The sequence below is a fragment of the Xiphophorus hellerii genome, chromosome 1 (assembly GCF_003331165.1).
Source record: "Xiphophorus hellerii strain 12219 chromosome 1, Xiphophorus_hellerii-4.1, whole genome shotgun sequence".
In the NCBI taxonomy this organism is placed as follows: domain Eukaryota; kingdom Metazoa; phylum Chordata; class Actinopteri; order Cyprinodontiformes; family Poeciliidae; genus Xiphophorus; species Xiphophorus hellerii.
In genome coordinates this window covers 8017526-8044236 of record NC_045672.1, presented here as the reverse complement: position 1 = coordinate 8044236, position 26711 = coordinate 8017526, and the positions used below count along the sequence as shown (strand labels likewise).

The 26711-nt window shown below is 37.9% G+C and overlaps 1 protein-coding gene across 1 annotated transcript in view; it reads right to left on the bottom strand.

Moving 5' to 3' along the window:
* nphp4 (nephronophthisis 4) overlaps positions 1-26711 on the bottom strand; it is a 171423-nt gene that overhangs the window by 83233 nt on the left and 61479 nt on the right. Inside the window, exons 9-11 of the mRNA XM_032576022.1 lie at positions 9427-9645; positions 8772-8904; positions 5071-5123 (exon numbers count right to left, since the gene is read on the bottom strand). Of these exons, the coding sequence (XP_032431913.1) occupies positions 5071-5123; positions 8772-8904; positions 9427-9645 (405 nt within the window). The remainder of the gene's footprint in view (positions 1-5070; positions 5124-8771; positions 8905-9426; positions 9646-26711) is intronic.

Sequence of the window (26711 nt, the reverse complement as noted above, 5' to 3'; positions counted from 1 at the left end):
GATGTTTTCCACCTAATGGATAGACTTTGAGCTCTTTTACAATAAATGGGCAAACTGTTAGTCTACATATGCTAATCTGGTAAAAACATAACTCAAAAGATTGGAACAAATGTATTTATAATAGATCAGAAACTGTGAGATTCTAACTCCTTTACATGGAACAATAAAGGCTGGAAAGCAAAAAGATTTTTATTTTGAACGTAGAAAAACAACCTGCTATTCATCTTTAGTTTACAAAAAAGGATGAAGCAGCACAACTAGTCTCTGTGAAGGAAAGGAGCTCAAATTAGGCTGCACAGAGTCGGTGCCAGTTGCCAAACAAGCCCATGCCAAGTAACAAAGTAGAACACAGCTTCACCTTCAGCCCACCAACTACAAGACCACCTGGGTCGGCAGAACACGAACGCGACCCTGAAGCCTGACCGCTGCCCAATGTGAGAACTCATGAGAGAAATAATCATCAACAGAGGCAAACAAACGCCGCTGCCGGTCCAAATGCTGCCTATAAATAACACAAAATCTTTAGCACCGTGGCAAATGGAGAGTGTCAAGGATCAATAATTTATGCAAGCAAGAAGAAAGTCATCAGGTTCTACAATGCCAGCAAACAAGACAATGTGCATGCAGCTTGTTTAAAGAGGCATATCAACAGAGGATGGTGCAGATTAATCAACGTTTTGGATCTCTGTTGAAAAGAATGGGGGCAATGTTACAAAAGGAAAAATGTTTGTGCTGCTCTTCCCACGTCAGGGTTTTTGAAAAAGTGGAAAAAAATGCGGCCAATTCATGTTGAATTAGACAGAAGTGCGACTTCATTGATCAACAGCTCAGCTTCACACAGTGTTTTTTTGTTTCATTTATTTCTGGGAGGACCTGGATGACCATCAGATAACTGTCCATGCTCTGGATACCAAGAAATGATAGAATTAATAATTGCTGTGTCACATTTTGATTTACCCAGAAATATATAGGTGTGGACTACGTTTGATTGGGCAAGGAAATTGCAACATTTGTTGTATTTTCAGCTGCCGCAGTTTGCTTTCACACTGCACTGTGTCACATGAACCAAACCAATTAAAAATCTGTTCACCTCCTGAACTGTGGTGGTGCTGCACCAAGAATGACTTAAGGAAATGACACAAAAAGAAGAAGAAGACATGAGCACAACTTCCTTCTTCATAAAATATAAACAAAAAATAGAGTAGCCACAGATTTTAGAGGTTATAGGACTTCTCTTTTCTCTTTGGTAAAAGACTATGAGCTATTTCTCCCCTAGCGCTAGACTTTAATGTTTGTTTTGGTTGTATTTACCCAGAATGCCCTGAGCTGTATCCCGCTTCCTGCTTTTGGAGCGGTCTCCTGTCCGCTTGCATTCACACCTCACCAGAGTTCACTTCAACCGAACAGAGACTTAGGTTTTTAGACGGACCAGAGTTTGCTTTTTTGGTCTGCATCAAAGCTTGATTACACATTCACACCTCCCAATACAAACCAAACCTTCTAGACAAACAAACTAGAGTTCAATTAAAGTTGGCTTTAATTGAATGCACCGTATGTCGAAAGCATTCTGACATTTAAAACAGGCTGAATGCTGAAACGCTTAATGTCTCAAATATATGTTTATGGTGTTGTAAAACAATTGCCATTGTTTGGCATTGTTAGTATGGAGAGATGATTCTGAAACAGCCTTCACTTTTCTTTCAGTTTATCCTGAGAAAAATATGCTACTTTGGCAACAATATCATCTTTACCTGAGAGATTGCAGTTTTGTTAACAGATTTTTTTTTCTACTTTTTTTATTCCCATAAAAAGACAAAAACAAAATTTGTTTGAAGGATTAAAGGGTTATGCTAAAAATACAATGCAATGCAACTGAAAAACAGCACTGTCTTAAAAGTGGTGAGAGCAGCATTTTAAATAACACTCAAGGCCAATTTTTTCACCAACATACTTTTAACAGATTAAAACTGAAGGTTTGCTAACTCTGTGTAAGACTGGCGACTAATGATGGTGTTTTTGAATTCAGCGTGCGATTATCCTGAAATTGTCAGAAGTGGTCCCTAATTTTCCTTCTTTTGTTTCTTTACCCCCTCCAGCAATTTGTATTAACAAACATTAAACAAGTATTAAATTGACTTTTTCTCTTTTATGATGTTATATTTCTTTATTGAGGCATGCTTAATTGCTTCTTTTGGGAAATAACAGCTGAACTCTAACCCTAACCCCTGAAAATGTGATGTACTGAAAAGGATCTTGTTAGCTGCAAAGGGAACGTTCAGGAATGAGATGAAAGACATAAAAAGAAAAATAGTAAAAATAATCTTTTTTTTGTCCAATATAATTTGAGTCAGTACATTCGAATAAATCATTTGGGAATTAAGCTTAAAATGTTGGATCCTCTTGAGAGTGAAGAGTATATTCAGTTAAGCACCTTTTCTTAATGTTGTCCCCTACGAGCTGCCCAGTGTGACCACAGACGTCTGTTCTTGGCTACTGGGAGCTGCTCACTTGTGGAATCCCACCGCCCTGGCAGCTTAATCAAAATAAGGTCGATTTGTAGAGTTCAGGGGTGCAGCGCTGCTGTGGCTCGCATCCCCCGCCGGTTCAATTTAAAATGAGTCGACAAACTGACCCACTTCTTGCCCAGGGAGCCGGCATTGAAACAGAGCTGATATCGTCCCTTCTTCGCTTGGACTCAACTGTGTTACTGTGAGCACGCCTGTGTCCTCAGCCTCATCCTCATAGAGAGAGCACCATTTATCACAACTCCCAGTCCCCATTGGCACTTCCACTCTGGCTGAAGGATGGTGGTTACGCCCCGCAGCTCAGCTGAGCTCAGCCAGGACACACAATATACACAAATCAGCAACACATATGTTCGGCACATACGGTTAGTGTAAAGTTCCTGCTCTGGAACTTTATAGTAGAAGACGTTTGAACTCGCACTCGATGTCGTGGAAGGATAATCACAGAACAATTAAATATATTACAAAGTTAGAGAGGGATTGATCAGTATATATTAGCTGCCTGTGGGAAGCCTCTGACATACACAGATGCTAATGTGACATTTAATCTGATTGGATGCAACTAGGCGTGATTATCATCATCAGTAATTCCCCCCTCCTTGCAAGGTTTCCGAGGTGATTCAAGTGTTCTGTGACTGACACAAACAGACCTTTTGTTGTTGTTCATCAGGAATAACATCTCCAACAGATATGCACCCACACACTTCTGTTATTTCCCCCTCTGCTATGTGGCTGCTGAGTTTTTCAGAAAAACTCTGCTGAATATTTTGACATCTGCAATGTTCCTGGGTGCTCATACAGGTGAGGAAAAAAGACAGAAATGTTTGTAAACAAGCCTGTTCTCAATTGTACCTCCTGCTTACAATGTTGGGAAACCCGGGGCAGATAAGTCATTTATCCTGACATTTAACAAAATTTATAGGTTAGACCTGCTATATTTGAGGACAAACAAGACAGTGTAAGTGTGTGTTAGCTGAGATTTATGATCCTTGTCTACACGGCATGGGAAAAAAATAAAAAAATTGTAGTCTTGCATAAAGGCTGCGCAATGAGCTTCTGGCTCCAAGCAGGAATCATTTTATAAGTCTTGGATAAAGTACATTGTTGAACAAGGAGACCTAGGGGTCGGGTTTTTTTTTTTTAAAACTCTGTCATATATTCTTTTTGAGCTGAAAACAGAGATATTCCAACTAATGAAAAATATCTTCAATGCTTTCCTAAGATATTTGATCAGTTCCTGCATTATTTCAGGTAAAAACTACAACTACATAGTTACGGTTAGCAAGAAAAGGCCCTTGCTTAGGTTTAGATTATAAGCACAGTTACAACGACGGTCAAATAACTTACCTTCAGTTGTTATAAAAGTGCTATATATATCAAACATAACTTGATAGAAATTTTACTTTGCAATTTAACATCTCCTACTCTTTCTAAACCATTCTTAGGAGCATTAGACTGAGATGTAGTTCGTACGACAAGCTCAGCAGGTATCATATGTATATGTTAAATAAAATACTTTCTCTTAGAAATACAATAATTCCCAACATAAAAGTGAGTTGTGTGATTCAACCAGACCTTAAATACCATGTTCACCTCCAGGTGTGACAAGTAATATTAGAAAAGGACTGCAGGAAGTCTGGGGAAATACTGGGTAATAAACGGCCAATGCAACAGCCTCTGTATATTGTGGGTGACCTTCAAGCCTTCAGGTGCATCTTCATGAGAAACTGTGATGCTGCTGTGATCAATACAGTCACATAGGCTCTGGAGTACCTTGAGCTCACATGACGTAAGGTCAGCCAAGTTTGTTGCTGCCTCCAAAGCTCTACCCTGAATGTGTATTACAAAGAACCAATATATCAACTTAGAGAAGCTCCAGCTCTATTACACCAAGTCACATCAGTTGAACACTGAAACAATAGACATGTGGTTAAACGACTTGACATTTTAGTTTGTGGAAAACAGGCATTTGTTTCAAGGTGCTACTGCAACTAAGATCATATAAATCATACACATATCATTATAAGTGTGGCATATGATTATAGATTCATCTGGTAACTCTTTTCCCAGTAAATCTGTGGTTATTTCAAGAAGACAAGGCCGGACATTTTGCTGTCTCAGAAACTTTTGCGTCCAGATATTTAAATGTAAATGTATGTATAGTACACCATAAAGGAAGACATTATCGCTTTAAAAACTTACTATGTTCTAAACTGAAAAAAAGTGTAAAGTATATAACTAACCGGAGTTTGTTTTTTTGTTTGTTGCACAACATGCATATTTTTATTTGTGAAAAAGAAAACCGCAAGTAATTTTCCTTCCACTTCACAATTATACACTACTTTGTGTATGTCTACCAAATAAAATTCCACTGAAATATAGAAAGATTTGTTGTTTTAACTTAATGAGTTGGAATACTCTTTTAAGGTACTGCATTTCTATTTTTAAAAATGTGCAAGAAGTTGGCATTTCAGATAGATTCTGTATATCATGTGACTCCATAGCAAGTAACATCTAGACTGTAATGACTAATAAGGTGTCTTACCCCGGGGCCTCGAGGGGATTCAGGAGGAGAGGCGGGAGTGACCTGTTTTCGACCTGAAAAACGAGTAAATTAATTAAAAAAATTAAGCAAATCAAACTTGCCAACTTCAATCCTAGAAAAGTGATGCTTTTCATATCGTATTCCTGCAGAGGTTTACATTTACAAGTCATCTGACAACACACCAGTTTCTTCAGTTCAGAGTTGAACAAGTTTAAATAATGACCCTGTAATATCTTCTGCATGCTCTGAGTACATCGAAGGAGATTATTTTATAGTTTGGTTAAAGATTTAATGGAATATGAGCTAGTGAGAGGAAATAATGGGTAACTGTAAAATGTCATCTTATATAAACTGCTTCTCTACTGATTGGATTTGAAGCAATCTGGCATCCAGAGGTATATGAATAAACCGTAACATTATGTACCGAATAACCCGAGCAAAGTAAATAACTCCACAGAACACTGGAATTCCTCACTATTTTCAAACATGACAAATCTATCCAATTTCACACAGATCAAGAGCCAGAGTTAGATTTAGACAGCTCGCTGAGTTTAAAGAGTAACAATGCTTCCTTGAGATTTTTTTTGGTAGGTAGCCATGGCAATGGTGAAATGAAAGGCGTTCCAGCATCTCTTTGTCCTCCTCTCCAACTCTGCCTCACTCTTTATGCTGGGCTTCACTGGCCTTTTGGAAATTGCTTCAGTTGCCTGCGGTGTCTTGCTGTAGCGCCCATCTGTTCAGACTGCATGCATACAGAGTGGACATGTTATGAGACTGGCTGGCTTTCTCTCACAAATTCGCTATGGCATCAACCCCCCACCCCTACCCCTCCGGCAACCATTTTCTTTTTAGGGGCTTGCTGTTTTCTCACTGTTATACTTTTGGAGCCCGTGGAGAATTTGATTCACCTCGTTAGCAGGACTGATGTGCAATTGGCCGTTTGTTTGGGATCAATGAGACAGCTGAACAAACAGCTCTCCACCCAGAGTTGGACAGTTGTTTGCTTTACGAGAGGTGGGCTGCATAAGAGCAAAACGCAAGGGGGACATACAAGGAACGCATTTAAACACAAACCCCTTGAATCCATCCACATTCTGTCATGTCATAATCACAAATTTCAATTTATTCATCTGGACATTAGGTGACAGACACAAAGTTGTCTGTCACATAAATTCTGTCCTTCCTGAATTGGAAGGAAAGGATAAATGATTTTCAACTTTTATTTTATTTTTCAAACAGAAATATTAACTTGTAAAGAACTTTTGTGGAAAGAGAATGGCATAACTGCACAGACTAAGCATTCATTAAAAAAGCTGCCAAGAGGCCGATAGGAATTTTGAGGGAGCTGCAGAGAGTTAGAGCTCAAGTGAAAAAATCTGTCAAATGGACAGTGCGACTTATTCACTCCCCATATCTGGAGGAAACGTTTGGCCTAAAACAAACACAATCCATGACCCTGAACACGCCTTTCACCTAATCTGACAGAACGGGCAAAGGCAGCAGCATTTTGAGAATTGACAAAGAGGGCCAAGGTGAACCAAAGAAACACTTTAAACCTCCTTAATGACCCTGAATTCCTCTGATCTGGAGGAGCTGCAGGGACCCACAGCTCAGGCAGGGGAAATTTGATAATAGGACAAGCAAGACCTACATGGAAAAACTATGTAAAGGAGGAAGATAATTCAGTACACTACCCTCAACAAAAAATCCACAGTGAAACATTGTGGAGGAGATTTTCTTCAGCAAGTGACAAGGGAATCAAAGGCTTTCAAACATCCACCTGTGTATAAGCTATATATTGATTTTTACTTAGTGATACAATTCCTGAAATAAATGGGCTTTTCAATAATAATATTGAATGGATCTGTATATGTTAAAACATCAATTAATGTAACTGTCCATACAAGAAAACAGAATTAATTCAAATCCATAAGATCACAATTTCAGGACCAAAAAGGACGTAAGCACATTATAAGTCCAAACTAATGTAACTCTACCTCTATAGTCACAGAGATGTATTATTGTATGTAAGTAAAGATGACTGTGTAGCAAAGAAAGGAATGAATAAATCCATCATAGATCACCAACATCAATCAGATGTTGAAATCAAAAGAAATATTTGTATCACTCTTCTTTGAAAACAAGCCCAAGTCTTCAGTCCACTTTTGTAACTCTGTAAAAGCACTTGAACACTGATTAAGATGTCATCAATAGATGCAGCCAAAAGCCTTCTCTGCACTCTTGTGACGCAAGCCCTGATCAGCGCTATTCTTCTCTCCTGAGATAAGTAAACAGTCTCATTAGGAGGGAAATAATCAATTACCCAACCAGGGATCACTCGAGTTCCTAATGCGTCGCTGGGATTGAGTGGCTGCGTTACCACACTTTTAAATCAATTCACCGTCAGAATCACAACAAATCAGCAGTATAGCCTTCGACAAGACATGCAGACAGTGGCACATCATTTATTCGCGGGTATGAGCAGCCACAGAATATTCAATCAGAACTCGGTTTTAGCAGGAGTCTTCTTTAAAGCTCGGGGTTCAAAACTTCATTTAGCGAGGATATTGTGGAACCGGCGTGCTTAATTCGTTGGGGCAGAATGACGGCGCTCTGCAGGGCAGGAGAAATTCAGAAGCATCTTTTTTCTACCTTGCACTGACTGTGGTTCATTTAGATCCGAATAGTGTAAAAAATAAACAAACAAATGTGTCGCATTGTCAAAATAAAATAATGAAATTCATAAGAGGTCAGAATGTCCAGCTGCCACTCCAGTGAACTCTTCAGCACATGGCTGCACTTTGTGTCAACAGCCTCGGACTGCAGCTGGTGACAGCAGTAGCGCTCTACTCTGATGCCCTGCAAACTTGCTGCGGTGGCACATGAACCGCTCCTCCATCTGCTGCCAGCTCTGGTTGCACCGGCCATCCAGCTTGTAACAGAGGATTTACAAGCAGAAAGCCTCCAGAAGACTTCCAGCTGGTCCAAGGAAGTGGAGTTGCAGGCCAACCATAAGATGAGGGACTCGGTGGCAGATTAGTGGTTTTGAGGAATGTCACCACAGTGGCCTTGCTGCTTCCAAGAGGGGCAGGGAGGGACACATTGAGGGAAGGACTCACTTGTAAACTAAATTTACCAACTAAATAGGGCTGCTGGTTGTGTATAAATACTAATAAATGGCTCTATAATCAAGATAAAAAAACATTAAGAAAATAAATGTGAATTACTGAGAATGAATTTGTGAATGGTTTAGAAAATCTCAAAGTTTGGGTAAGAATCTACATCCTACTGGGAATACTCAGCCTGTAATAAAGAAATACTGAAGACAGCTTGAAATGTGATCCTTCTTAGAATTTTGTCTTTCTTAAAAAAATGTAATGTCACCCTCAATTAATGAGCAATGACAGCAGGAAGACAAGGAAGAAATACTTTTGATGATTTTCTTCTATTATAATTCTTGAAGAAAAATCAGCTAAACTTGGTAAAAGCGGCTCAAATTGGTAAAAGATCCAACATGGTGCCTAGAATTCCTATTGGTGCATTTTACCAAATGGTTAGAAGAAAAATAAAGTTCAAGTTTTAAGAGGAAGAAATATTTCACTTTCTTTAAAACAATGTTTTCTCACGTCATTTATCCTGTTACTTATAGAGCAATTAATGTGACCTTAAAAAGTCCTCATGAATTAAATGAAGATATTTACTTGGTGAAGGTGATGATCTCTGACGTGGCACATCCTCCTGCTTAGTCCTCAGAGATACCCTGGGGCTGGATGGCTTCTTTTCCAAACTGGAAAACAGCCAAAATCTTATCACATCCTTTGCCTCCGAGCGTTCCTTAGGAGGAGAAAGTTTAAGCCATGTCAGTGCCCAAAACAAAGAAACGTTAAGAGAACCGTTTAACTCCGGTGAAAAGCAACAGCAGAGATTCTGGAGCAACTTAGGGGCTGCAATCAGTGAAACAGCAAACAGACGAGGAAAGGAGACAGTGCAAAAAGTACTTTGAAAAAACAGTAATAACTACAACTATGTGATAATTGACAGCATAGGTGTGGAAAATCTGAGGATCTTAATACTTTTTCTTTAACACTTGTTCTAAAACGGAGTAACTTCCAGACAATTTTTAGTCAATGTGATTAGAATATTTGGAGCAAAGCTTTAAGCTGTCATCTTTGTTGAAACTTGGCAATACGGACAATTCACAACAAAAATAGTGTTTTGTTTTGTTTTCTAAAGAGACAGCACCATCTTGCAGTCGTGCAAGAAAAGTAATTAGTCTAAACACCTTTCTGTACGTTTTCGGACATTCATATAATTTATTCCTCCAACAAACACATTCCCTTTGAGCTTTTGTGTTACCTGGACTGTGTTTGGAGCTGAGACTGCAGCAGGGCTGTGAGTCTGGACAGACGCCTCTGTGCTGTAGACCATCACTCTGAGAGGATTCGGCTTTGCACCTCCTTGCAGAACAAGCTGGACCTCTTTGTCTTTCCAGTGAGCTAGCTCCTGGAAGGGGCACCAAATCCCCCAACGAAGGCACTGCAAGAAGGCAGCTCGGGATGTGGAGGTAGTAGACAGCTGCGAGAATAGAAAAAAAAAAGAAGAAAATTCCCATTGTGACACTTGCCCAGTTCTGCTTAAGCTTTCACCTGGAATTATAGTATTTGTCTAACTATGTAGGATTAGGAATTCTTACAATAAACACCCTATCATTAGGGAAAAACTATAATTTGGATATTAGGATGGGCATAAAGTTGTCTATATTTTGTCTGCTCTGTTTTCAGACAAAATTGACTCTTTGAGTGTGCAGATAAACTGAAATGTACATAAATTGAAATCATCACACAATAAATGTGTTGAACAGAGCTATATTGAAAATGACTGCTGTAAGTTATACACACTGACCTCTGTTTTCCAGTGATATATTTGGTCAATAAAACTGAGTTTTGCTGTCCTTTATGCTCATAGCTAACAGATCTTAATGACCTGGATTAGACATTGTTATGATGAAAAAGACTAAGTCTACAGAGAAAAATGTACATAAATAGTAATCATTGCAATAGTTCACAATAACATCGGAATGCCATTTTGTCCCAAAGTCATGCAGCCCTGTTTTAACCACTAAATATGCCATCTTAAATATAACTTCTTGAAATAAAGACAGAGTTATCATGTATTATTTTACACATGGTTTCAGCCACTTCACTGTGTATAAACCTGGTTTAGAATCAGGGCTGTTCTGTTTCAGACATATAAAGAATGGAGGAAAAGTCTTTTGCTTTAAATCATCCACAGCAGAAACATGAGATTTTGCCGAATTGATTAAAAAACTGAGCCTTAAACTATTACAATCAATCAAATGTGGGACAGTACATATTACCCATACAGTACAACCTGCAAGTCCTTGTTAATTTAGAAGAAAGCGCAGCATATTATGGTTCGCTGAGGGATTGCAATTCCCCTAATCACAACTGGAATGCCTTATACAAAAATCCGACGCAGCGGATCATTACTCATATAAATGCTATATTAAATCTAAATGTCATACAGAACCTTTAACCAGGTATAATATGAAAAACAAGAACTGCAGGTAATAATTTAGAATCAATTTTAACAAGTTCTACTGAGTGACCATGGAAAAAAACTGCAACAGTAAATGATTTATCAACTTCTAAAGCTTAGATCTTTGGAATTAAAAACATATATTGTAAAACAACAAGAGACTGCACTACTTTAAACTAACAGCAAAATAAAAATGTAAAACTGTTTAACAATTAAGCATATCCTGGTGTAGAGATAACATTGTGAAGAAGCTAAAAGTGTGTAACTGATCATTTTTAATGGGATACTGTTGTAAATTTAGCAAGCTATGAGTAGAATGTTATAAAGCAGTAGAGCGCAGGCTGGGAAGTTTAGTTTATCTATTAAAATTGAAATAATCATGAAAATACAAATTCCACTACATTTTGATTGAAATTCAAAACACGGTACTTTAACTCAAGGTTATGATAAAGTAACTCAATCTCAGTATAATGTAGGCTTATACTGAGATTGAAAACCAGAGTCAGAAAAATGTCTTCCAATGGTTGATTTCCAGTGAGCTTCGTGTGAAGAAGCCCAAATGAAAGCAACAATATTGCCTCCACCGATTGATTTAAGCCATTTCCACACAGCTCTATATCCCCTTACTGAGCCAGAGAGTCACATCTGATGTACTGTTTCTCACTGGCAGCGCACAGCAGGAGAGCTGGAGCTGCGTAAGACACCACAAAAAAAAACTATAGGAAGGACTAAATTGTGAAAAGAACATGGTTGTTTGAGAAGAAGCTTACTGGTGACTGAAAGCTCACACCAGCTGTTTGCTAACACAAGGCCAGAATCATTCCTATCCCATTGTTTTCAATGCTAAACAACATTTCTGACTCACTGGCTTAGATCAGAATTAAATTACCATGTAACCAGGCCAAGAACATGTCGTTCTTTTTTCTGGAGGTAAGCCAGTCACTCAGGTCTGGTTGAAACTGGTGAAATCAAGCCAAAAATGTAGTTAATCAAAGTTGATTCAAGACTTAAGGGGGAATTTACTATTTCACATATTCCCATGGTGATCTGAGTAACCTTTGCCATTCATAGATAAAATAATTTGAATAACCATTTGGTATTTTTTGTATTGTGTATTAAGGTTGGTTATCTTAATGTAGTATTAAAATCTGTTGGATGGTCTGAAACACGTATGCATAAAAAAAATCAGCAGGGGGGCAAATACTTTGTACTGTAAGTCCTCTGAAGTTGTTTTTTTTATTATTATTTCCAGAAATTTTTGTTGCCTTTCAAAAATCATCCTTTCAGCTTGACAACAACACTTATAATTAATTTAGCCACAAGAGGTCTTTATGAGCTAAACAAAAGCGACAATCATTTTGTTCGTTGTTGCAAAGACTAACAAGTGCAATCTCTGCTGAGGGCAGATTCAAAATGTCAATTTATTTTGCATTATGCAAAGTAATCTTGCTGACCAATTAACAAAGCCCAAAGTCGAGTGCTCGGATAGGTTAATGGAGCTGACATTTTGAACAGTGCAAGAAATACTGCACTCCAGCAGGGACGGAGCGCTCAAAATCTAAAGGTTAAAGAGATCTGAATATTCGCTTTTTATTATTATGTAAACAAACACCTTATATAAACCCTTTAACACTTCATATGTCTGTTGTTGTCCTTCCTTTAGTTCTTTTTGAATATACCAATCTCAGATTACAGCAGCTGCATTGTGTATTTGATTTGTGGCTCTGAAACAAGTGGCTTTACTAGTCATATACAGTACAGGTACTCAATAGCTCTGCTTGACCCAAATACAAAAAGGACCTACTTGTTTCACGATGTGCATTTACCGCTTTAAAGTTTTAAGAGGTCCCTAAAGCTGATCAACACCCATCTCCTTGGACATGTAGCCATCTTAAAACTATGATTTTATCCCCAAGAAGCACAGATATTAACAGCATTTTCTCAAAACTGAAACTGCAGAAATATATGGCAGCCATTAAACAGATAAATGTGTGATCCCTCCTAAGACATTGCTGTTTTCCTATCTTATGAGGTCAAATTAATAAAATGTTTTATGTGAAACATTAAATTAAACTATTTCAGTTCCAAAGTTATGATAAAATGATGCAATGAGCCAAAAGTCTTTTTATGGCCCAGAACGTAGCCGGTAAAAATTGCGAGGAAATTTAATTGAATGCTTTCCTTCTTCATTCAAACCCTGCCTGCCTCCCTTCACCACACGCACACACTTCATCTCTAAAATGTATGCATTAAAATAGAACACCACTGAAAGAGTAAAATGAGTGTTCAGCATATGACATAAAACTAATTTCTTATATTATTCACTGTATTTATTGCAGGAGTGATTCGGTAGCAGAGACGCCCGGCTGAGCCGCGAGAGAAAAGAGGAGACAAAAGACCAATCGAGGGGCCTTTTCTGCTGGGACGCTTGCAGCCTTTTATCTGCCCCACACTCAGTTCTTATCACAGACTTTCAGTCTTCCCCATCATGAGAAACTATGAATGACTTTTTCTTCAAAAGTTCTCACAGTAAGTACAAATGAGGACAACTACCAACTAAAACAAAATATTAATTCACAAATGTTTCAGTCAAAAGATAAACTAAAGATATCAGAATGTGTGAGTATTATTCACTTTGCAAAGCAAATTTTTCCAACAAAAAACATGTTTGTTGGAAACATAGTTTCCAACAAACATGGTTTCCAACATTTTTTGCATGGAAACATGCAAAAACTCTTAGGACAACTTCTCTTGCCACAGTGGATTTTTTTTTTTTTTTTTTTATCAATTTCTTAAGGCTCGAACATTGTATTAGAATAAACTGGAAGAATTATGTAACAGCTTCTTGTGAAAGTAAAAACTGCATTAATCCCTGTCATGATCTCAGTGTGGTGGTGTTTTAAAGTGCTTTGAGAGAGCAGGATCTACAGAGGAACAGCATGGAGGGTTGACAGCTTGGGCTGGCAAAAAACATGAAAGAGGGAATGTCAGAGACTCAAAGTTTTATAAAAACAAAGATTATAATAACCCCATTCAGAAGTGCGTGTGAAAAACTTCCTATTATTCATCTTTTAATCTGTACATCTCAGAACCACTAACAATAAAACTATGTCACAAAACTTCTTGAATAAAGTATAGCAGTGTCATATGTATATGCAGGTACAAGGCTTTTAATAGCTTTGTGGTAAAATCAGAGCACAGCAGGAGGTAGTTAGTCAATGTATGCATAGGTTGAAGATTTTTATTGAAGACATAAATGTAAAAAAGAAAAACGGCCAGGAAAAATCGACTTATTCTGAGCGCCACAGTAGCACACTGAGTCTTAATCAATTGCATGCTGACTGGTGATAGCAAAGTGACATTAAATCAATGTCTATATTTTAGAAGAAGTATAACTTTTTGCACTTCGAGTGTTATGGACACACAAAAAAAAAAAATTAACCAGAGATTTTGTCTTTTGAATTAAAAGTTTGTTGTAAGGCTGGCCATTATGTCCAAACAGGCAGAATGATCAATGGGTTATTTCCCCAAAGTGTGATTACACTGCTGATTTGAGTGTTAAAGGCTATATTCAAAACAAGTCATTAAGTTTCAGTTAGAAAGAAAGCACATGAGTGCGCTTGGAAGTGAAGAATTAAAAACGTAGGCCTAAGGCGCAAACAAGAAGGGAGGAAACTTTTTCATAAGGTTCGACTGAAAACAATAACAGGCAATGTCACTTCACACATAATTGCTCCATGTAGCAAAACATTTTCTAAGGGGAGAATCCATCAAAATGGATTAGAAGAGTAATGCTGCATTGTTTCCAGACAAATAATGAAATTGTCTGTTTCAAACATTTAACGGGGAAGAAACAAAGACTCCACTACTATGACCTGAAGAAGGAAGTGTAATCATCTAACTCCTACAAGGCATTTAGAAGATGTGGGAGAGGGGGAAATTATTTAACTGTGTGCTGAGGACAAGTTCTGCACATCAAAGGCGATGGAAAACGTTTCCCAGCCGACGAGAAGAGCTGGAAGCAGAGGCACTACACCAGCCTGATTCACCACCGAAACATCAGCAATCATCGAAACAGCCACACAGCCTGATATGTGACGGCTTGCCTGACTTCCTTGAATATGTCCGGATTTAGTGGGGTAAGAAAGAGAAAGCTTGCAATAAGCTGAGATAAAGCGCTTTGCAAAGACATATCTTTGGAGAAACTCAAAGAAATTGGAAAGATATTCAGTGACTTGGGGCTTTCTAGAGTGCAGCAAGAATTATTCCTAAATTAAGAGGATGTGGGCATTGGTGGAAGACAAAGTCTGACAGTTATTACCATTACTGCAGTCTGTTGGGCTGCTCAAGTCATTATTTCAGCCAAGACCCTGTGACAGGAACCGGCCCGTAGCCTCCTCTACTTATACCTCAGAAGGAGAAACCTTACAGGACTGAGAGAACATGCATCAAGATCGTTAATTTAAAAGGTCTTGACTGCCAATATTTTAATATAGCCACATTTATATATACACATACTCCATATGAATTCAAAATCCTGTGTACTCTATCAAAGGAAATGGAAGTTTTTAGAACTACTGATTCTGAAAATTAAAGATTTTGATAAAAGTTTGGTTCACTTCTCAGACAGGTTTACTGAGATAAGTGGTTCCTCATATTGTAACAAAATTGATTGAATAGTGCATGATAGTACATTTAATTGTATGAGACTGCACTATACTGTTAAAGTTTTAATTAATCCATATGTCTGTCACAGTTTTCTCTGTTTCAAACCATATATACAATGCAAATAAAAAAGCCAGCAAACTTTTAAAGTGATCCTGTCTTTGGTCTGCATAACCTTTTGATTCTTTATTTAGTCATTTCAGATGTTTCACTTGCCTACAGCAAAAGAATACCTTGAAAGGTGATTTATTTGTAATTGCTTTTGGTCTTTGTGCGGCTTTGTACATTTTGTATTTAAATTTTTTTAATCCGCCTTTATTTTGTTTAATTTAATTTCCCTTTGGGGTTTATAAATTAGTTTTGAATTTGAATTCAGTCATATGCTTGACACTTTTTATTTTTATCTGCCCAAACAAAGAAAATTTATTTTGCAGACTGTGCTTTTAAAGCCGCCTATGCTCACATCCTGGAAAAATGTCAAGCCTGCCATTGTCTCTGCATAATTCGCACCCAGGTCCAAAACTGGAAATATGATCTGTGATGGCATGGGCATCTATGTTGCCCAGTGGCAATAAGGCAAAAGCATTTATTATTGACTTGACAGGAGGCAGAGGCAGCTGGGTAAATTTTTAAGTTTGGAGCGACATTCTGTCGGTTCACATTTATCAGATGCAGCGGACTTGACTTGGCAGCACTTAGTTTCACTAAACAGTACAGATGAACAATGATTCTCAACATACTGCAGGGAGATTTAGTCAGAAAACAACTTGAAGAAAATAAATCTACAATTGCTGAGATAATCATTTGCTCCTTACCCAACTAAGATGCACTCTTCCTGCTGAAAGCAACTAAAGAAGAGTCCTCAAACAAAGAGCAACTAACCAGAGGCACCATTAGTAAAGACCTTTCAAACATCACAATGTAATGTTACAGGCTTCAGGCACTAAGTGCCTGTCATTTTCTTAATTTGTCAAGTTAGCCGAGACTCTAAAGAAAATAGAGTATTTTGACTTAAGAACCCCAATTTGAAAAACCTCAAATAAAATTTTACAAGGAGACTATTCATTATAATTAAACTAAACATGTTTTAAACCAATGAAAAAGCTGCTTCCAGCACTGATCTGCTGAGTTAGTCTAATGTGCTTCACCTGCCCTTGGTATAATATTGGGGAAGATATACCACCCAGTGCCTGGATTGACATAAAGTTTAATGCGACGCTTTATGGATCCTCAGGTGTTTTTCCCCATACATCACCACTGGCAGTTTGACATTTCAGTATTGAGTAAAATGCCATGCAAGCTAAAATAGATGTCTATTCTATAGGGGATAAACTTTAGGAAACTCAGAAATTCTATTATGTTTTGCAATCACATAATTATCACATAAACCACAATCATCAGTCACATGAAAAAGAACAACTAAATGAGTCTTTGTTTCAGCTTCCAATAGGACAAGGACCATAAACTGTGTCAGCCAGGGCTGCAATATAATGGTGAGCATTAAATCCCACTTTTGCATTTTTTTGTTTTGTAAAACCAGTTGGAAAACAATGCACAGTTGAACATCCAAAGACAAATGTAATTCATTTCAGCATACTGTATATATCTTAAATATTAGCGTATTAGGAAACACACTTCTCCACTGAAAATAATGTAAATGAAAATAATATGTTTTAAACCTAATAGCTACATCTTGACCAAAATATGCAACGTATGTTACAACATAGCTAGAAGCATTGAATGATGAAACCGTAAATAACCAATGAATAATCAAATTTTCTGGGACACTGTGGTTATGGGAGTTTCTTTTTTATTTGCAGTCAAACAACTTCTATCATGGGTTAAGTGAAGGACCTAAAGGATTCCGGATTGGGTCAAAAATGCAGAATGTCGGTGCGTGCTGTGGTGGCGCAGGGTGTTAGCACGCCCCACGTTTGGAGGCCTTAGTCTTCGACGCGGACGTCGCGGGTTCGACTCCCGGTCCCGACGACCTTTGCCGCATGTCTTCCCCCCTCTCCTCACCCTCCTTCCTGTCTGCCTACTGTAGAAAAAATACGAGCCACTAGCGCCGCAAAAACTCTTCGGAGGAAAAAAAAAAAAAAATGCAGAATGTTGGCATTACTGGAGTTCTTCATAAACAAACAAACATGAAGTGCTGGTAGAAATCCAGTTTCTTTCCAGTTAATTTCTCTAAAATTAAAAAAACACAAGCTCATAGGGATTTACTTCTGCCTGCATTTTAAAATGCTAGGAAAAATATTAATAAAGAATATAATTCCACAGAGTTAATGGAGTGCTTGCGAGAGATCTGTTAAGTGATGCAGTGCATAAAAGTACTGCACATTTTTTAACTGCTCATACCTCTTAGAAAACTCTGGAAGTGAACAACTTTACAATCGGCAGCTTTGCCTGCTGGGTACAGAAGAAGCCAGAAAAACAATGCAGGAGAAAGAACACAGAAGAAGCAGGATAACATGAAACAAAAGAGGCATGCTGTGGGCTGGCTCGCACTCTAAAATGTGTGCCTGCTAATGACATCCCACTCATTCCAAGGAAAATTTATAACTGGGGCAGTATTGCAGCATTCATGTTTGGAAAAATGATTAAAAGTTTCCAATGTTAAATTTGCTTTCCACAAGAATGCCCTACTCTGTGTTAGAAATATCTATAATTGCAAGTTAAAAAAAATTAAGTTTGTAGTTGCTATGTGATAAAATGTGGACATGTTCATGGATGTAAGCCCCTGTTTCTTTTTTTGTTGTCTTTTTTATATAACAATCTACAATAGCAGACCAATCGGAGTGACACATTTCCATCTACATTTGCTCAGAAATATTGGTATTGTTACATGAAAGCAATAAAGGGATGGTCAGATGGTTATTAATTCCTCATCAAAGTGGCAAATCATTCCTCATTCCCATTGGATAAAAATTTTGATCACTATAAGTTTGTGATAATATGTAAATTCATAACTACCAACTGTGCAAATACTGTTGCCAGGCAAAGACACTTCATTTTCTGTCTCTAAAAATAGTCCTGCAAAGGTATTTGATTGAACACATGGATTCAATGGTTTCATACACCATCAAAGACTTGGCTATTCTGCTCCAGATATAAGAGGGCATATAAAAAAGCATAACTTAAATAGGCCTGCTACAGCTGCTTCAAGTTTAAAGTGGCTCTTAGCACCTCATTTGGTAACTGTGTTTAATCAAAACCCTTGCTTTCCTCGCTGAAGCTGCTTTACATAGACAGCAGGGTCTAAGTTTGAGTTTGAACTCACAAGACAACGATTAGATGTTCAAACATCATCACCAATCGCCTCTCCGGTTGCCAGGGCGCCACATCCATCTGGAAAAGGATGGCACTGCTGGCAGGCACTGACAGGGTAAGACTCACCCCGGGCCTATCGCGGGGGGGAGATTGATGCACTTCTCGGCGGGGGAAGAACTGACATTCATTTTAATTAGGCAGGCAAAAATAATGTGTCTGTGGCACATAGCTTCCCTTGCCTCATCTTCAACGTCTCTTCTCATGGAGAGAAAGGAAAAGGCGTCTCCAGGGAAGAATGAACTCCAGAAAAGGCCACCAATCAGGCCGTGTATATATCACTTCTAAGTCCACATGACATTATTTTTCTTAGGATGTTTGATTAACATTTAATTAACATTTGTATGACATTTCATATCAGAACAAAAACAAATATTTAACTGGTTTCTTAAAAAGTTAGCTTCACACCAGTGGGAGGATTCATGCCTGTGTAACAACGAAGGTAGCACCAATGACCTTAGCAGCACCAAACATTGAGGGGTGTTTTTTGTGTGTTCTGGGGATAGTGTCATTGTGGCACAAACATTTTAATGAGCGTTTGATTGCTAAAAGCTTTGGCATATTCACATTAATTTACCAAACACCGCACAACCCTTCAGACACACAGAAAAGCGACACACATACAGCCACTTAGGGGCAGTCATGGGAAAAACACACAACAATCTATACAACATGTACCGCCTGTGAGCCAATTAAAACCCAAACAAGAGTCTCCGTGGCACCAAGGAGAGGCTGTACACTGACACCTTTAATAAACCCTGCTGCTGCCAGCCATGTTCCTACCTTCTGCTCCGCATACTGTTTCTCTTCCATCTCTTTTGCACTGACATCTCAGAGAAATAAAAACATGATTAAGAGAATTTTTTTTTTCTGTGGAGAGCTCAACTTGGAAAAGGCTTTTCCTCAATGTAAATTAACTCAATATCAGCTCTAGTTTCAGTTAAAATCCTTACACTGTTGGGTATTTATAAAAAAATAAAATAAATGTACAAATTAACTTGAACAACTGGAACCCCTGAGGAAAGGGTTATGACTCAAATTAACTTTCAGATATACCAAAGAATGAATAAATCTTTTTAATGTTAGCCATGCTCTAAACTAAACAGTCTGAGTCTGATATTTCATTAAAAATGCAATTTAAGGTTCTACATGTTTTAGGTAATGTGCTGTCAGGACATTTGAGCAGCTCTCTGAACTGAATTAGTCATGTTAAAGGAGAATATTGAATGAAGTGCATTAAGTACAATGCAGTGTAATTTTTCTTTAAAGCAGCTGAGTTAGTTAAGTATTGGACTGCTATCAGTCGATGCCTGTTGTAGAATGACTGATAGGAAAAATTAATTTGTCATTACAATACAAGCTTATGCAAATATTAAACAAAACAACCCATTAAAATTAGATTTTTACTGCCCAAAATATATATTTTTTGTCTTTTTTGTGATTGAAGTATAATGCGGTGACATTAGGTGGAGTAGTCAGGGAGTCGGCTGATCAAACACTCAAAGTTTGCTACCTATTGTTTAAGGTGACACTTTATAAAAGTGAGGAGTTTCTACAGCATGTCTGAACATTTTTTTTTTTAAATCATTAAACTTTTGAAGCTCGTAATTATCTTGTTTACAAGAAATCAGATAAGATCTGACAGTGACAGTTCCATCAAACTTGACAGATGCAAGGCAATAAAAGAAACACCTCTTTGAACACTCACTAAGAGAGCAGCACTAGTGTCCCAAGCTAACGATTAAGGTTAAGAGAATACCTCAAGAAATTCTTGGATCTTCAGTACAGATCAAGCAGGATATTGTCAAAAGAGAGATGTGGTCAGAGAAGCCAGGTAAGGCAATCCCTCAACAATTATCAAGAAAACTGTGATCACAGTCACTATTATCATTAAAACCAAAGGTAGTATCGACATGCTTCATATTCTACAGAAAATGTCTGTTTTGAGTGCAATTCAGTTTCAATTCAATGTATTTCACAATAACTGTAATATGGCACTTTACAAGAAGGATAGATTATTAAAATGAACAAAAATAAGTCCTGAAAGGCTGGTGTCCTGCATGTTTTAGCTACCTACTTGGTTCAACACACCTGGATCAAATGATGGCTCGTTACCAAGCCCTGTACAGTGACATGCTGACGAGGCAGCAACTATGGCTGGAAAGGGAACTAAAACATGCAGGACACCGGCCTTTGAGGGCTGATTTTGGACACCTCTGAAAATAGACAATAAATTAAAATTAAAATTGCAGACATTTCAGTTCATTCCTAATTATAACCCAGTCAAGTTCAGCTTATTATCCTAAGGAGTAAAAAAAACAAACTTTTATATTTAAACAAGTCAAGCCAATCCCTGCTCCTAATCTAGCAACAGGTACCTTTACACCCTATTGACAGATATGGCCTGAGAATGTTTTAAAGTCCATTAGATGAAAAACTGAGTACATATAGTTAGTGGCAGCAGTAACTCCTTCACAGACTTTGTTCAGGAGAGACGAAGTTGAATACAGAATTTCAGAGGAACTTACTGAGGGTTGTCTAATGGCCTCCTCCAGGAATATGTCACAGTTAAACACAATGGGGTTATCAAGCAAGACAATGACCCAAAGCACTCTAATAAGTCCCCCGCTAAATGACAAAGAAAATTTAATTAATGTTTTGGTGTGGTCTAGTCAACCACATTTATATAACTCAGGTGCTCTGTCATTGCCTTAAAATGCTACAAGGTGCATTAACACTATTCTTTGTGAGCCAAACCTCCTCCACAGTGATGGGAGAGAATTATTTTTCTTCAACCATTTAGTAATCATAAACGGTTGGTGGAAGTTGTTACTGCAGTTGTTGTGGAACAACCAGCAGACAGGGGGCAATTACTTTGTCCACACTGACCAAGTTGATTTGGATAACTTTCTTTCCTAATTAATGTACCTGTACTCATCTTTTGAAAAATTATTTTGGGTTTACTGATATAATCTCTGTGGGAGAACTTTTAGTTCTTGAAACATGTCTGTGACATCAAAATGATAATCAGTTGAAATATGTGGGGAGGAAAATACCTTCTCATCCATTCAAAATTAGTAGGAGCTGGAGCAGAATTAACTGAAGCCATTAATATTTTTAAAAGGTTGCATAGGTTCAATAGACCAGAGAAAAATAATCTACAAAGCTCATCTAAAAATTAAAATGAGAACAGAGACTGCATTATAAAATATCTTGGAAATGGTCTAATTTTTATTAAAAATTTTGTTGATTAAACACCAACCAGTTGCTTTATTTTGGGTGTAACCTGCACTATAAATCAAGTTACTACTAACTAAAATTCCTCTGTCTGTCTATTGCGCTATAAATGACCTTACTGTCCACACTTGAGGAAATATGCTCTCTCCAGCCTTGCCTCTCTCTCTCTCAAGACATAATTAAGGAGATAGGAAACTGAAAATGTCTGATAAGCTCCATATCACGTCTGTTAATCAGCCTCAGCTGTTGGCCAAAGGCAAAACTACATTTTAGTCCTCATTTTTCTCTTTTTCTCGTCTTATGAAGCAAGTAGCGGGATCCTTCAAATATGGTATGAAATGTTTTGACATTTTCCTCACTGGTAGAGAACAGCATCATGATTGTTTAGGCATATTTCATAAAAATGGCAAATATACAATGTTGAAAAATAAATTGGTGTCTTAAATTCCTGTCTTGTGCTAATCCAGAAGTGATATGTTAATTATATTTTAGATATAAAATTATATATACAGTCAAACCAAATGTTAAGCAAAAGAGGCCGAAAACAAATTGGACGACAAAGAAGCTACAATCAGCTATGAAGCAGAAGAAATCCAAATCATTCTGACTGCTCTGTTCCTGTAATAAATCTAATGAATTTTTTTCAATAAAATGTGTCATTTGATGAATCAAGTCACTGTATTTGTTGCAATCCCTCATATCAATCCTTGTCATTAAGTCATTCTGTGATTTACACAGAAGAGATAATGGATTTTTCAATTTAGGATTGTTTTGTGATGAGAACAAACAAATCCAAGTTAAAAAACACATTAGAATAAAAGTTATGCTACATTTAAAAAATATTAAAATCATACAAAGTACCATGTATAAAAATGATGCAATCAAGAAATAAACATACTACCATAATCTGATATCAAGTTTTCCTTGCCACTTTTTTACTCAACATCATAAATGCCACCCAAGTCAGACCTTTTCTCTTACAGACAACATTGTTTTCTTTATAATACTGTACAATACTTTGTAAAGAGGAAAGAAAGAGCCTGCTGCCAGATTCAGTTCTGCCTCTGCATATATCCAGATGAGAGCTCAGTAAAGGGCAAAACAGTGAGTTTGTTTAAAGGTCAAGCATTAATGGTTACACCTCCTCAGACGCTCGGTAATCAACTGTGCCACTCACCAGGCTGAGTCAGGGTTAAAGGTTGCACAACATGAAAAAGTGAGGAAGGCAACGCTTTCATTAGCCGTTCTGTGCTGGCCCAGTTACACAAATGGAGAACCTATTTCAGTACATGACGCATATCACAACTGTCAACATCCTTTTTTTAGTAATTTAGGTTTGATATCATGTAACAGCTTGGGAGGGTTGCCAATTACCGTTCCAAGAAGTTGACTCACATCTAGCAGTGTCTCTGGGGTAAGAGCAGAAGACACTGGAAACATGAATCCAACTATCTCCTTTCGATAAAGCCTTAACTTTGATTCTCTTCACCCATTTATCCTTTATGTGTCTTTTTTTTAAGACTTCAACCAAAGAACAATCACTCAATCCTCATGTCAGTGTTTTGAATGACTGCTGCTTTCTTCACCCTCATGACAGATTGATTCTTTGGAAAAGGACAAAGTCATGCAGGCCGTCAGCACCTTCATCCTCAATTTCCCCTGGACCAGCCCACCCATTAGTGATGAGCTAGTGCTTGTCAGCAGAAGACGACAGGCAACAATATGCCCCATCGTGCTGTATTAAATTGTACAGTATGTGACTGTGTTGCATGGCTCAGTAGGTGAACAGTGCCAAGCTTACAGAGGCTGAAGAGAGACAGCAAACAGCAGGGAAGAGATGCCTGAGATGAAGTTAAGGTGAGGATAAATTGATGCTGACGGGACATAATTAGGAAAGCTGCCATTTCCTAACATCACTTGTCAGTGATCCAAGTCTTCTCACAATTTGTCATACTGTAGAAGGTTCTTACAAAAACTTTTGAGTAAATAACTAAGTGCAAGACATGCTAAAAGGTATAATTTTCTTTAACAGCACCCCATGGCTCAATACCTGCAGAACCCCCTTCAGAAAGAAGAACTTTAAGTCATTTTCTGAATGACTAGATATAGTGTCTTACATGAAATAGTTTTCTCATGTAGCCAAACAGAAAAACTCCTTTCTAGGCTGCATCTAACCTCTGATTATTCACCATGTGAGCTTTCATACAAAAGGTAAGCATCTCAGAATCACTGTAGGTATCAAGTTAAGTACAACAATGGCAATATAATGTTCTTTGCATAAAATGTGTGGGAACATCATCTTTGAACGAAACTTCGAAGGCGTTCAGCATTTTCTTAGTTTTATTCTATTCAAGTGTCACTGCTATTGAAGAAAGTAACTGCCTGAAGTCCAGTGATGTGTCCTGTCTCATTGCACTTCAGCACTACTGCATTTTAACAGCAAAAATAAAATGCGTCATTTGACATCCTGCACTCCAGCAGCTCCAGTGTGTTTTTGTCTTAAATCTTGAGGCAAGCTGGTCATTCTGACCGTCTGTCATAAATAGATACATCACACCCTCAAGCTCTCTTCAGATCCCACGGCAGGGGTGTCAAACTCCGGTCCGCGAGGGCTGGTGTACTGTAGAGTTTGGATATGTGTCCACCACACCTGAATCATAAATGGATGAATTACCAACTTATGCACTCAAGTTGTACAGAGTCCTGCTAAAGAACCATGTGTGATTTAGATGTGTTGACAAAGAAACATCTAAATGCTGCAGCACTTTGTATATTTCAGGTTGACACTGTTCATTACAGTAGTTCAATCTGGTTGGTAACCTGCTGTAAACCCATATTCAGGTCTCTTCTGATGCAGGTAGTGGACTGATGTGGAACAATGTGCTGCAGTGAATAGTGAAGGAAGAAGAGTGCAAACCGTCCGCAAAGAAGTACAATAGGACCACTGATGAAAGGAAAATAAAAATGTTCAATACCAAATCACAAAGTAGAGCGACATTGACAAGGTAAAAGGAAGGAAGTGGACCTCGCGTGTTTGACCTCAAGAGAAGTTGATTACTTGAAGTTCATCAGCCCCAGACACAGTAGGAGAGCAGCCTATCAGGAATATACCCGCTCCATTTTTTCTCTCCAGCCTACTTCATTAAAATCGTTATTCTTCATCCCTCTGATTGCTGCAAGGAATGTGAAATAAAAGTATAGCTTAAAGATTTTGAGAGATCAAGGGCGACACTTGGAGACATGACAGAGGGACCAACCAAACAGCAAAGTCTGGTTGTACATTGCTAAGTGGGAAAGAAGAAAAATGACGACACCACAAGAGTTTCTTTCTACATAACCTCAGGCAACGATGGCAATACAATTTTGTATTTAAAAAAAAAAAAAGGAGGCCATCCTTGTGCTTTGCCTTACAGTGAGAGGCTGGCTGGCTTTCAACACAGCACGGACGAAGCATCCAGGCACTCTGAGAGCACAGGGTGATTGCCTCTGTATTGCAGTGGTAATGTTTTGAGAATGAAAAGGGATTTCAGCAAACTACTTTTCCTCTCTTCGCAGCCACCTTAGCCCCCTCAGAAAACATCAAAAGACATAAGTCTATTTAATCTGAGGAAAGAGCAAAAACAAGGCAGACCGCACCTGTCATGCCACTACAGTTCAACACAAGACGGTTGTCAATATTGCACCAAACAGCGCCATCTAGTGTTGAAGTTAAAAATGAAAGCCAGAGCAACATAGGAGAAGCAAGTACAAAAGTTTACTGAGACCTAAATAAATATCTTTATGCACACATTGTGCTTCACATAAGGTAAAGCACAATTTTTTATTTGTATAACAATATCTGTGCACAAGGTAATTAAATGTGCTTCACAGAAAAATAGAGGAAGTAAGGAAAAATATATTTAAAAAAAAATCAGGCATTACATGAAAAGAAAAAAGTATTGATTTCAACAAATGAACAGCAAAAGCAAAATAAAATGAACTGATAGTCTTTGAATCTTAAGCTGTAGTGAACTGATAGTCTTTGAATCTTAAGCTGTAGTAAATGCAGTGTTTCCACACTTGATTTAAAGGAACAGCAACAGTTTCTGCATATCTGTTGGTTCCAGAGATCAGCAGCAAAAACATGAAAGACAAAATACTGCTCCTTTTTTTTTTTTTTTTAGTTTTGGTCCTTGGAACATTGTATGTGCTTCTCCACTAGAACAGCTTTAACCAATTCTGCCCTGCCGGATTCATGCCAATTAGAAAGTTCTGCATTGATTTTCTCTGTTTTTCATACTCACTTCAGGGGTAGTACAAGCCACGTATTGAGCACATGTATTGATTGACAGCAGACTGCATTTGTTGGCCCATGATTTATGTCACTACAAACTCCAAAAAACATATCAACTACCGCTGTGGACCGGCAGACATGGGTCTGCTATAAGAGACCTGTACGGTGAGGAGGAGGGTAATCATGAGTTTAATCTTGAGCAGCACAGGAGCACATCTGTCAACTTTTAGAGTGGAATGACCGTGATTTAGCAGTGAAGAAGGGAGAAACTTTGCAGCTGCGGAAAAAATTCTGTCGCAGTTATAGTTTTGTGGCAGAAAAAAATGGAACTACATAATATTAGTTTTACACGATCTGAATTTTATTCTTTGTTTGGAATATTTTCATTCAAGTAGTGTTCATTAATGGACATCGTTTGCATCTTTTGATTGCATAATCGATATCCAAACGGCTGCACATGTTTAAAAGATTAGCGTGCAATGAAATGGATATATTCATATTTATAACAAAATTTTCAGCTAATCTGAAGTGTTTTTGCTATATTTGGGCCAATAGCTTGAGTTTCCATAGTTCGGAA